The sequence below is a fragment of the Oncorhynchus mykiss genome, chromosome 30 (assembly GCF_013265735.2).
Source record: "Oncorhynchus mykiss isolate Arlee chromosome 30, USDA_OmykA_1.1, whole genome shotgun sequence".
NCBI lineage: Eukaryota > Metazoa > Chordata > Actinopteri > Salmoniformes > Salmonidae > Oncorhynchus > Oncorhynchus mykiss.
The window spans coordinates 43611289-43625075 of NC_050570.1; the positions used below are offsets into that span (position 1 = coordinate 43611289).

At 42.8% G+C, this 13787-nt stretch overlaps 1 protein-coding gene across 1 annotated transcript; it reads left to right on the plus strand.

The window, feature by feature from the left end:
• The first annotated feature begins 3142 nt into the window (after nt 1-3142).
• Nucleotides 3143-12013, plus strand: LOC110521009 (vitellogenin-like). Its single transcript, XM_036969084.1, has 34 exons — nt 3143-3182; nt 3348-3368; nt 3510-3661; nt 3753-4004; nt 4094-4255; nt 4346-4494; nt 4586-4736; nt 4844-5001; nt 5067-5232; nt 5475-5600; nt 5849-6067; nt 6162-6379; nt 6474-6571; nt 6681-6805; nt 6901-7002; nt 7113-7232; nt 7328-7514; nt 7611-7704; nt 7789-7974; nt 8096-8255; nt 8375-8588; nt 8673-8968; nt 9112-9171; nt 9274-9348; nt 9459-9665; nt 9806-9957; nt 10055-10202; nt 10302-10428; nt 10527-10710; nt 10807-10901; nt 11032-11126; nt 11259-11424; nt 11509-11670; nt 11779-12013. Exons 1-34 carry the CDS (start codon nt 3143-3145, stop codon nt 11889-11891), a joined length of 4980 nt encoding a protein of 1659 aa, XP_036824979.1. The 3' UTR covers nt 11892-12013.
• Nucleotides 12014-13787: the final 1774 nt, after the last annotated feature.

A 13787-nucleotide genomic window follows, 5' to 3' on the forward strand; every position in this document is an offset into this window, starting at 1 on the left:
TAGGCAGGAGAAGAGGAGTGCACAGGATTACGCGTTGGAGTTCCGGACCTTGGCCGCTGGGCCTGGGTGGAACGACAGGGCCCTGATAGACCACTACCGGTGTAGTCTCCGGGAGGACGTCCGCAGGGAGCTAGCGTGTCAGGACAACACTCTCTCCATTGATGAACTCATCGACATGTCTATCCGGCTGGACAATCTGCTCGCTGCCTGCGGGCGTTCGGAGAGGGTCCTGTTCGTTCTACCACCCAGCGCCACCGCTTCCATTCCTATGGAGTTAGGGGTGCCGTGCCGTGTGGTACTGGAAGAGGAGGCCCATCTGGGAGTCGAGAGGGCAGGCGGAACGCTTCTCGGTCACCCCAGGTGAGTCAGCACCAAACTCACCCAGAACCCCCTGTTGGTCACATGTTTGTCTTGATTTTATTCCTTGATTTTTCCCCCCTCTTCCTAGAATAAGGCGCTAGTCAATTCAGGTGCAGCTGGGAACTTTATGGATCGCGGACTCGCCATCAAGCTGGGTGTTCCGCTCGTGCCGATAGATTCTCCCTTCCCCGTGCACTCCCTAGACAGCCGGCCGTTAGGGTCAGGGTTGGTCAGGGAGGCCACGGTTCCACTGGACATGGTGACGCAGGGGAATCATAGGGAGCAAATTAGTCTGTTCATTATCGATTCGCCTGCGTTTCCAGTGGTGCTGGGGATTCCCTGGCTGGCTAGTCACTATCCTAAGATTTCGTGGAGACAAGGGGTTCTCCAGGGGTGGTCAGAGAAGTGTTCTGGAAGGTTTCCATCGGTGCCACGTCGGTGGAGAGTCCAGACCAGGGTTCCACGGTGCGCATCCCCCCTGAATATGCCGATTTGGCAATCGCTTTCAATAAGAAGAGAGCGACTAAATTACCACCTCATTGACAGGGGAATTGTGCGATAAATCTCCAGGTAAACACTGCGCTTCCCAAGAGTCACGTGTACCCATTGTCCCAGATGGAGACGTTGGCTATGGAGACATATGTCACCCGTCTTTTTTTGTGAAGAAAAAGGAGGGAGGTTTCCGTCCGTGCATTGATTATAGAGGTCTAAATGTCATCACAGTGGGGTTTAATTACCCACTACCTCTCATCGCTACGGCGGTGGAATCATTTCACAGAGCACAGTTTTACACAAAACTGGATCTCAGGAGCACGTATAGTCTGGTGCGTATTCGGGATGGAGATGAGTGGAAAACAGCGTTTAGTACCACATCGGGCCACTATGAGTACCTTGTCATGCCGTTTGGGTTTTAGAATGCTCCAGCCGTCTTTCTATCCTTTGTAGACAAGATTCTCAGGGACCTGCACGGGCAGGGTGTGGTTGTCTATATCGATGATATTCCGATCTATTCCGCCACCCGCGCCGCGCATGTGTCTCTGGTACGCAAGGTGCTTGGTAGACTGCTGGAGCATGACCTATACGTCAAGGCTGAGAAGTGTGTGTTCTCCAAATGACCCCAGGCGTTACAGCTACAGTAAAAAAAAGGGTTAAAGGTAGATTGAATGCCTGGTACATTCCAAAATTATTATTATTATTATAGAAGTCATTCATAATAGGGATAATAGAGATGATGCTTGGGCCAAGGCCAGGAACAGAGGCTTAGGCCCGGACTGGCAAGCTTTTAAGCAACTGAGGAATCATTGTGTATCATTTTGGAAAACTGTCAAATCCCTAAAGAGATCTTCTTCCAGTTTTATTAAACATGATCAAGAAAGACAGTATTCCAAAAGTATGGAAATCAGCTCTTGTGCTACCACTCCATAGGGGCGGGGATAGTAGTGATCTTAATAATTATCTCCCCTTTTCAAGGCTTCCTTGTCTAGCTAAGATTCTAGAATTCTTGGCAAATGTACAACTTTGCTCCTTTTTTTCCAGATATATGTATTTTGAATGTAAACCAATCAGGGTTTAGGACAGGGCATAACACTATTAAAGCATCCCCACTCCGCTATGCAATCTGGTTTCAGAGCTGGTCATGGGTGCACCTCAGGCACGCTCATGATCCTAAACGATATCATAACCGCCATTGATAAGAGACATTACTGTGCAGCCGTATTCATCGACCTGGCTAAGGCTTTCGACTCTGTCAATCACAACATTCTTATTAGCAGACTCAACAGCCTTGGTTTCTCAAATGATTGCCTTGCTTGGTTCACCAACTACTTCTCTGATAGAGTTCAGTGTGTCAAATCGGAGGGCTTGTTGTCCGGACCTCTGGCAGTCTCTATGGGGGTGCCACAGGGTTCAATTCTAGGGCCGACTCTCTTCTCTGTATACATCAGTGATGTCGGTCTTGCTGCTGGTGATTCTTTGATCCACCTCTACACAGACGACACCATTCTGTATACCTTTGGCCCTTCTTTGGACACTGTGTTAACTAACCTCCAGACAAGCTTCAATTCCATACAACTCTCCTTCCGTGGCCTCCAACTGCTCTTAAATGCAAGTTAAACCAAATGCATGCTTTTCAACCGATCGCTGCCTGCACAGCATCACTACTCTGGAAGGTTCTGACTTAGAATATGTGGACAATTACAAATACCTAGGTGTCTGGTTAGACTGTAAACTCTCCTTCCAGACTCACATTAAACATCTCCAATCCAAAATTAAATCTAGAATCGGCTTCCTATTTCGCAACAAAGCATCCTTCACTCATGCTGCCAAACACACCCACATAAAACTGACCATCCTACCGATCCTCAACTTCGGCGATGTCATTTACAAAATAGCCTCCAACACTCTACTCAACAAATTGGATGCAGTCTATCAGATAAATAGAGAAAAATAACTAATGTAATATTTAAAGAAAAATTAAGTTTGTAGTACACATACCTTGTTGGATAAAACAACACGTGATTCTCCAGATAATTTTCATTAAAGAACTGACTTAGATGGACATTGATCTGTGAAGGGCTAAATGGCAGTGGGGCAGGTTAACCTAACCTTTATGTGGCCACCTCAGAACTAGTGATAACCAACTCAACAGGCTTTATTGTTAGCACATACTGATCTCAACTTATGTAACATTAGTTAATTATATATTTTGTTACGATTGTTTTTGTCGATAGAGCATTTCTTTAAAAGGCGGACTGGGACTGTTGTTCCTCACATCACACTGGTCATGAGAGCAGTAGTACTTGCACTGACTCTAGCCCTTGTGGGTAAGTACAGTTTTTCTGTCTTATTCTAGTGCAGATATTATAACTAACTTCATGTAAATATAATTAAGTTATGTAAATATTGAAATGTACAAATCTGTATCTATGACATTTTTTGAAAAACATTCAGTAACATATTGTGACAATTATTTTTGTTTTATCTTGTAGCGAGTCAATCTGTTAACTTTGGTAAGTACATATTATTTTTATGGATTTTTACTTATGTTTATTAGGTAGTTTCACTTCTGCATTTTTTTCTAGTTGAATAAATTAAGTAAAACCAGTTCTCAGATCAGTTGATCATCAAATATGTTTTGATTGTTATTACAGCCCCTGATTTTGCTGCCAGTAAGACCTATGTGTACAAGTATGAGGCACTGCTCCTGGGTGGTCTGCCTGAGGAGGGTCTGGCTAGAGCTGGAGTAAAAGTAATCAGCAAAGTTCTTATCAGTGCAGTTGCAGAGAATACCTACTTGCTGAAGGTATTTAATATATACGAAGTTCCGACACAAACAATATCTTAATGTGATGTCCATTACATTGACTAATACATCAATTGATATCTTCTTGTAGCTTGTGAACCCTGAGATCTTTGAGTACAGTGGTGTGTGGCCCAAAGATCCTTTCGTCCCAGCTGCAAAACTCACTTCAGCCCTGGCTGCTCAGTTCTCGATTCCCATCAAGTTTGAGTATGCCAAGGGTGTTGTGGGTAAGGTATTTGCCCCCACTGCTGTCTTTGAAACAGTGCTGAATGTCCATAGAGGTATCTTGAACATTCTTCAGCTCAACATCAAGAAGACACAAAACGTCTATGAGTTGCAGGAGGTAAAACTTGTATATGTTCATATGTAGATGCAAAACATGTTTCAGTAAGCAATGTTTGAGTTCCTCACTCATGCTCTCTTTTGTGTTAGGCTGGAGCTCAGGGAGTGTGCAAGACCCACTATGTGATCAGGGAAGATGCCAAGGCAGAGCGCATCCATTTGACCAAGAGCAAGGATCTCAATAACTGCCAGCAGAGAATCATGAAGGACTTTGGTCTGGCTTACACAGAGAAGTGTGTAGAGTGCCGGCAGGTATGAGCATAAATATCTATTTTGGGGGTTGGAAAAACATAACCAGAAACACTTCCCATAACAATACAACTCTGTGTTTTGTCTAAAAAGAGAGGGGAGGCCCTGATGGGAGCTGCCACTTACAACTACCTCATGAAGCCCGCTGCCAATGGTGCTCTGATCTTGGAGGCCACTGTTACTGAGCTCCATCAGTTCACACCATTCAATGAGATGTCAGGAGCTGCCCAAATGGAAGCAAAGTATGTTGACTGATTTGTGGTACAAAAGGAAAACATTTTCATTTTATTAAGCTTATAGGTTTAAAAGTTTCCCATGAACTACCTTTCACAGACAAATGTTGACTTTCGTTGAGATCAAGAAGGATCCAATTGTTGTCCCCGATAATAACTATGTTCACCGTGGATCCATCCGGTATGAGTTTGCCACTGAGATTCTCCAGATGCCCATTCAGCTCCTTAAGATCAGCAACGCACGTGCTCAGGTACAGTGACTCAATGACTCTATCTATTATTTGATACAATAGCCTGACAATATGTAAAGCCAAAGATAACAAAGGTTTAATACAAGCACTTCATTATAATTGTTTAGGCTGTGAAGATCCTGAATCATCTGGTCACATACAACACGGCACCGGTCCATGAAGATGCTCCTCTTAAGTTTCTGCAGTTTATTCAGCTCCTGCGCGTGGCAAGCTCTGAGACTATTAATGCCATCTGGGCTGAGTTCAAGGCCAAACCAGCTTACAGGTAAAAAAAAAATATTGCTCAATTGCTCAAACAAAGACACAATGACAGAAAACCTTTTTTTTCAGACACTGGATCCTGGATGCTGTCCCCTCCATCGGAAGATCAGTGGCTGTGAGATTCATCAAGGAGAAGTTTTTGGCTGGTGACATCACTATTTTTGAGGCTGCTCAGGCTCTGGTTGCCGCTGTGCATATGGTGGCTGCTGATCTGGAGACTGTCAAGCTTGTTGAAGTAAGTAAACCTTTAAATGATGTTTAAGCATTCTTATAGATTTCCTCATTAAGATTACAAAAAATTGTAGCATGAGGTGGTCTAGTCTAGTCTAGCTTTTTGAAGCTGGTCACATATGTGCTCGCAACCGTCTGGTTGCGAATCCTGGTCCCACTTTACTCCTTCTACACTGTCCTATCTCCTCAATATTTTGAAAGAAATTATATAAAGATGACTCAAAACAATACCTTTTTCACCACCAGAGCCTGGCTTTCAACCACAAGATTCAGACACACCCAGTTCTACGTGAGCTCGCCATGCTTGGTTATGGTACCATGGTTTCCAAATACTGTGTTGAATATCCCAACTGCCCCGCTGAACTTGTGAAGGTAAACTGGATGTATTTTCCTATAATCATTTACATTTGAGTCACTTAACAGATAGATGCTCTTACGATAGCTAGGTGAGATAGCAACATATCACAATCGTATCAAGTATATTTTCCCTCAAAAAAATATTTATCAGCAAAGTCAGTGCTATTGGGATACTCTTCAAAGAGGTAGATGTCATCTCATGTATATGATGATCTACTGATTGAGGTTATTCAAACATATCTACTGTACATGTCTTCCCACAGCCCATCCATGAACTTGCTGTTCAGGCTGTTGCTAATAGCAAATTTGAGGAACTCTCCATGGTTCTTAAAGCTCTGGGTAATGCTGGCCATCCTGCTAGCATTAAACCAATCACAAAGCTCCTGCCCGTGTTTGGAACTGCAGCTGCTGCTCTGCCCCTGAGAGTCCAGGCTGATGCAGTCTTGGCCCTGAGGAACATTGCTAAGAGGGAGCCTAGAATGGCGAGTACAGTCCCTCCATTAAATTGCAAATGACAACATCATCATTCTCATTGGCGAAGTCCATTCAAATGTCTGCATTATTGTTGTGAAATAGGTCCAGGAAGTTGCTGTGCAGTTGTTCATGGACAAGGCTCTCCACCCAGAGCTCCGCATGCTTGCCTGCATTGTTCTGTTTGAGACAAAGCCCCCAATGGGCCTGGTGATTATTTTAGCTAGCATTCTGAAAACAGAGAACAATCTGCAGGTGGCTAGCTTCACCTACTCTCACATGAAGTCCCTGACCAGGAGCACCGCCCCTGACTTTGCCTCAGTGTAAGAGCACTCTTTCACCTTTACATGTCATTACATCTCTCTCAATATCTATGGAATCAGATTTAATAACATAGTTACTATTCCTTCATTTTAGTGCTGCTGCCTGCAATGTTGCTGTCAAGATGCTCAGCACCAAATTGAGAAGATTGAGCTGCCACTTCAGTCAAGCCATCCACCTGGATGCCTATTCCAGTAAGGTCCTCCTCTTATCTTCCTTGGCTTGCAACGACTGGCCCATTAGCGTCATTCACTAAACATCAACAAAGTCAATCATTAACAGTCATTTTTCCCCATTTTAAAGATCCCCTGAGGATTGGTGCTGCTGCCAGTGCTTTCTACATCAACGATGCTGCCACCCTTTTCCCCAGAACTGTCGTGGCCAAAGCTCGCACCTACTTTGCTGGAGCAGCTGCTGATGTTCTTGAGGTAAAGGCATTTTTTTTCAAAGTTCCTTGAAATGATAATGATTGAGAACATTTAAAACACTTTTAAACTGTCCAAGCTTAATGTTTGCCCCTTAGGTTGGAGTGAGAACTGAGGGAATCCAGGAGGCTCTTCTGAAATTACCCCCAGCTCCTGAAAATGCTGACAGGATCACCAAGATGAGGCGTGTCATTAAGGCTGTAAGTATCAACAATCACTACGTTACACATTTATCTTAAATTGCTTCAATCCCTGTGGATTTTTAAAATGAAATTCATCAATCAGGCTTGCTTTACTCATCTATCCACAGCTGTCTGACTGGAGGTCCCTATGCACAAGAAAGCCCCTAGCCTCCATATATGTGAAGTTCTTTGGACAGGAAATTGCCTTTGCCAACATCGACAAGTCCATCATCGATCAGGCACTTCAGGTACAACAGATGATATAACTTAATAGTCTCCAAAAGTATTCATAAAACATTCACAGTTGAGGGACAAAACAGCTAAACCTAATAGTATCCCACAGCTTGCCAACAGTCCTTCTGCACACGCTTTGGGAAAAAATGCCTTGAAGGCACTGTTGGCTGGAGCAACTTTCCAGTATGTTAAGCCCCTGCTGGCTGCAGAGGTGCGTCGCATCTTCCCCACCGCTGTTGGTTTGCCCATGGAGCTCAGTTACTACACTGCTGCTGTCGCTAAAGCATACGTCAATGGTAACTATATCATAATAGTTCTTGCTTAGTAATTAGTAGTTCTTCGCTAGATCTCTGATCTCCCATATGAATGTGCTTTTATCTTTATGTTCTTAGTCCGTGCCACTCTGACACCTGCTCTGCCTGAAACCTTCCATGCTGCCCAGCTATTGAAAACAAACATTGAGCTACACGCCGAAGTTAGACCAAGGTAGGTATAAGACCAATATTTTCTGATGACATCATTAATACCACAAATCTTGGTAAATTTAACAAATGTCTCCTCTTCCTGTAGCATTGTCATGCATACATTTGCTGTGATGGGAGTGAACACTGCATTCATCCAGGCTGCTATTATGGCAAGAGCTAAGGTCCGCACAATTGTCCCTGCAAAATTTGCAGCACAGCTTGACATCGCTAATGGCAACTTCAAGTTTGAAGCTTTCCCTGTTTCCCCTCCTGAGCATATTGCTGCCGCACAGTAAGGGCAATCTTTTTCTTGGTCAGAAAAGAGGATGTAATAGCTGTTTAAATTAAGTTCATATTTTTTTAACACGGCTGCCGACGTACAGTTTTCTTGAGATCTATGTTCCTTCAAACAGCATTGAGACCTTTGCTGTGGCAAGAAATGTGGAGGATGTCCCAGCCGAGAGAATAACTCCCTTGATTCCTGCCCAAGGAGTAGCAAGAAGCACACAGCAGTCCAGGGATAAGTTCACATCTATGATTGCAGACTCTGCTGCCTCTTTTGCTGGAAGTTTGGTGAGTTTGTATGAAATACTTGTTCAAAACTAAATCCACATAAGCATTGCCAATCAGAAATGATTAACCACAGACCCCAGACATTTGATACATTTTGTGAATTTATATCATTTTTTCAGTCAAGATCTTCTGAGATCATCTATTCTGATTTGCCATCCAACTTCAAGCCCATCATTAAGGCAATTGTAGTCCATCTTGAGGAGACAATCTGTGTCGAAAGGCTTGGAGTCAAAGCATGCTTTGAATTTACCTCAGAGAGTGCTGCCTTCATCAGAAACACCCTTTTCTACAACATGATTGGAAAGCATTCAGTCCTTATTTCTGTGAAACCATGTAAGCATTCATTTGGTAATAAGCCAAGTTCAGCATATACTTGCAACAATTTGTTTAGCTATTTGTAATGCATTCCATTTTTAGCAGCATCTGAACCCGCCATCGAGAGGCTGGAGTTTGAAGTGCAAGTTGGACCCAAGGCTGCAGAAAAGATTATCAAAGTCATCACCATGAACGAAGAGGAGGAAGCTCCCGAGGGAAAAACTGTACTGTTGAAGCTCAAGAAAATTCTGCTGCCTGATCTGAAGAACGGCACCAGAGCTTCCTCTAGTTCCAGCAGCTCTAGTTCCAGCAGCTCTCGCTCTAGTAGTTCCCGCTCTAGATCCAGAAAATCAGAGAGCAGCAGCTCTTCCAGCTCCTCCAGCTCTCGCATCTCCAAGGTAAGGCTACTGTTTGTCACCAAACTCTTTGAGTCAGATATTTATGGAGTTGACAAACAAGGCACAGACTTGTTGCAAACATACATAGATGTTAAAAATGTGAAGAGAATTTATTAAATGTATTAATATTTTTACCCAAATAGCCTGACGGCCCAGACCAGCCTTACAACCCCAACGACCGCAAATTCAAAAAGAATCACAAGGTACAATATTGAGGAATTTTCATCTACGGTATGGTTGACAAAAATAAATGTTTGTATAAAAGTTTTTCCGTAAATACCCTGGGTTTTGCTGTTTGTTTGCAGGACTCTCAAGCCACCTCCAATGTCATCTCCAGAAGCAAGAGCAGTGCCTCTAGCTTCCATGCCATCTACAAGCAGGTGACACTTCACCATCATAACTTGAGTCAAGATTATCATCTCTTTCATTGTGTGCCATTGGGAGAGAGCGCAGAGATGAATTAAGATTTAAAATGTGTTTCTCTTCTCAGGACAAATTCCTTGGCAATAAACTTGCCCCTATGGTGATCATCCTCTTCCGTTTAGTGAGAGCTGACCATAAGATAGAGGGATACCAGGTTACTGCTTACTTGAACAAAGCTACTTCCAGACTGCAGATCATTATGGCTGCCCTTGATGAGAACGACACCTGGAAACTGTGTGCTGATGGTGTTCTGCTCAGCAAACACAAAATCACTGTAAGATCAAATATCTTGTAAAATGGTGCTACAATATAAGTTTTCTGATCATTTTTTTAATGTTTAGCTTGTACCGTGGGTAGCAATAACAACTAATGTATACTAAAAAAATGTACACTTTATTTTGTTCTCCTAATTAGGCCAAGATTGCTTGGGGGGCAGAGTGCAAGGATTATAACACCTTTATCACTGCTGAGACTGGTCTTGTTGGTCCAAGCCCTGCAGTTCGTCTGAGGTTGTCTTGGGACAAACTCCCCAAGGTTCCCAAGGCTGTTTGGCGCTATGTTAGGATGTACGGTTACTCATTTGTTATTTACTAGTGATAGCTGAATAATGTTACAGAACAAATCAAGAACAACTTCTGATTTGTGTAACCTTTTCTCTTCTAGCGTGTCTGAATTCATCCCTGGGTACATCCCATATTACCTGGCTGACTTGGTTCCAATGCAAAAAGACAAAAATAGTGAGAAACAGATTCAATTCACTGTGGTTGCCACATCTGAAAGGACCCTGGATGTCATTCTGAAAACACCCAAGGTGAGGAACATTGTTTTTCCCACAATAGCATTTTCTGCTGTTTTATTTCTCCAGACTTCTCTTGGTTGACTGTTTCTGATTTGTGTATCTAAATCACAGATGACACTGTATAAACTGGGTGTGAACCTCCCCTGTTCTCTGCCATTTGAGTCTATGACTGATCTTTCTCCCTTTGATGACAACATTGTTAACAAAATCCACTACTTGTTTTCTGAAGTCAACGCAGGTAAGCAGAAACAATAAAAAAACTAAAAAACAAAACAATGTCACAGTACAACGTTAAAAAAGGCAAGGAAGGTATAAATTAACACTATTGTTTTCCAGTTAAATGTAGCATGGTCAGAGACACATTGACAACATTTAACAACAGGAAGTACAAGATCAACATGCCTCTCTCCTGCTACCAAGTTTTGGCTCAGGATTGCACCATAGAGCTCAAATTCATGGTTCTGCTGAAGAAGGATCACGGATCTGAACAAAACCACATCAATGTGAAAATCTCTGACATGTGAGTATTGTTTTAGAAAACAATTGCTTTTGACACAAATATATTTCTTAGTTCCATCAATAACAATGTATGAAATGTTATCTTTGACACTTCCAGTGATGTTGACCTGTACCCTGAGGACAATGATGTGATAGTGAAGGTCAATGGAATGGACATTTCCAAAGACAACCTCCCATACGAGGACCCCTCAGGTTTCTCATGCTCCTTCAACCTTATTTATCAACATCATAATAACTAGAATAATCTAATGTACTGCAGTAATAAGATAATAGAAAATGGCCTCATCCATAAACTACAACATTGTTTATTTTCATGCCTAAGGTTCTATCAAGATCAAACAGAAGGGTGAAGGTGTGTCTCTCTATGCCCCAAGCCATGGTCTCCAAAAAGTCTACTTTGATAAGTACTCATGGAAGGTGATTGGAATCTTATGTCATGATATCAATAATACTGTATCATTAAATTTATGAATAGCGTATTACTTGTTTGAAGGGTACTAATAGATAAGCTACAGTTGTTCTAAGTTGTTGTGTGATTTTGGCACTCAGATTAAAGTTGTGGACTGGATGAAGGGACAGACCTGTGGACTCTGTGGAAAGGCTGATGGCGAACACAGACAGGAGTACCGTACACCCAGTGGCCGCCTGACCAAGAGCTCAGTCAGCTTTGCCCATTCCTGGGTGCTTCCTTCTGATAGCTGCCGTGATGGGTCTGGTAAGTCTTAACCCACCGCTTATGCTGCATTACAAATGTCAGTTCACTTAGTTAACATATTATTGCTGTACCTCTCTATGTCAGAATGTCTCATGAAGCTCGAGTCTGTGAAGCTGGAGAAGCAGGTGATTGTTGATGACAGGGAGTCCAAATGCTACTCTGTTGAGCCTGTGCTGCGCTGTCTGCCTGGATGCCTCCCAGTGAGGACCACCCCCATCACCATCGGTTTCCACTGCCTGCCCGTCGGTGAGTCTATAATGGACAACTGTTTTACTGAAGACACCATACTGTTCTGATGTATCCAATAAATACTGATCTGCAGTTCCTAATTTCTTACTTTCTTTCCTATTACAGATTCCAACCTGAACCGCTCTGAAGGTCTGAGCAGCATCTATGAGAAGAGTGTGGACCTGATGGAGAAGGCAGAAGCCCATGTGGCCTGTCGCTGCTCTGAGCAGTGCATGTAGTGCTGTGGTGGAGCAGATACTGTAACTTTTATAACAGAAAATATGTAATTTCACATCACTGAGATGTAACCTACAACATTATTGACCACTCAAATTGTAATAAATCCAACTGTGCATTCAAAGATGGTCTCTGATACATTTTTCCACATTTTTCATTTGCAAAAAGAGCCCTCTAATAAGAGACATTTCATGGACATCACTTTTCATGGTGAATTATGAAATTTAAAAAAACTATTTAAAAAAAAATATGTCAGTGCCAAAAACACCTTCAGCTTGACAGAGGAGTTATATTGTAAACACATCCAACTTGCTATGACTGTTCAGTATACCATTTCCATTGCACTGCATCTACACCAAATACAATAGCTTAGACCAATATTGTTTTGTTGTCATCACAATCAATTGAAGGGAAAGACAGTTTGTCAATTTCATAAATCAATGTAAAGAACTATATCTCTTTTCACATTTGGTGTTGGTGTATCAGCAACATTTCACTGAATGTACATTTTAAAATTATATTTAATATTTAAGGAAAAAAAACTATATTTACTATGATAACAAATAGATTACGCTGTCTGACATTCAAATGTATAAAACTACATGACTTTAACAAAAGGTAATACAATGAAAATACTTTTGACATTAAATCTGTACAAATGACATCTAAGAACAAAAACATTACCTTAAAAACCACACTAACTTGTCCCTCTGTCACTCAGCAGTCAAAATATTATGGCTCTATCAAAACACAGTCAGGGGCCTTGTCCGTCCCAAAAACACTTGGCCTTGCCCCCATGGCAATCCAACTCGATGGATTCTCCATTCACCGAGTGGACAGGACATTGGATTCAGGAAAATTGACAGGGGGAGGTGTATGCCTCTTCATCAACAGTAAATGTTGTCCTAACTCTAGCGCAATGGAAGTCTCTACCCATTGCTCATCCGTCTTGAAATACTTGATAGACAAATGCCAAACTTTCTACCCCCGAGAGAGTTTTCAGCTGTTATCATGATTGCTGTATGTGTTCAATCTCAGGATAAGAAAAACAGGCAGGAAACCATGCCCCCAGAGGATGCTTTCCTTGTTAGCTCCTTATGTGAGATATGTGAGAATACAGAACTAAGACTTGTGTCATCACAAAGAGGACCTTAAAAAGTTTCAGTGAACAGGCTTTTTTACATGATCTTTATATGATTGACCTTGATTGTATTTCAGCTATCCCTGAACCTAATTTAGCTTTGATCCTTTTTGCAGATGACTTACTATTGTGAATAATCATGCTACTCTCACGACTCCTACCAAAGGTGGCTCCCCCTCCTGTTCGGGTGGCGCTCGGCGGTCCTCGTCACCGGCCTACTAGCTGCCACTGATCCCTTTCCCCCCTTTTCTGTTTATTAGTTGCACCTGTGTTTAGTTTAGGATAATTGGTTGGGCTTTATTTACCAGCCGGCCCGCCTGCTGGTTGTGCGGGATTGTTTTCAGTGTACATGTTGTACACGGCTGTCCGTGTATTTTGTATTTTGCTGGACTGTTTAAGTTCCCTGTGTTTGGGGCATTTGTTTGGGTTGGCGTCGTTTCACCGTTGTGGTGCAAATAAAGTAGAGCTACCCAGAACTCTCTGCTTCCTTCGCCTGACTTCTTCCTCCACTACACCCCTGGCGTTACAGAATCCCGCACCATTAAAGAATGGAGTCAGGGAGAGCAGCTGCCAACCCCCTCCCATCGATGGAGGAACGTGTCCTCCACCATACCACCGTCCTCCATCGGATAGGATCCGCGATGGACTAGATGATGGAGAGAATGGACCGATGGGAGAGGAGTGGTCTCCTCTCTCCACCTTCGGTTCCTCCAGCTCTGGATCCCCCTTCTCCTCCCTCCCCCTCTGGCTATAGCGC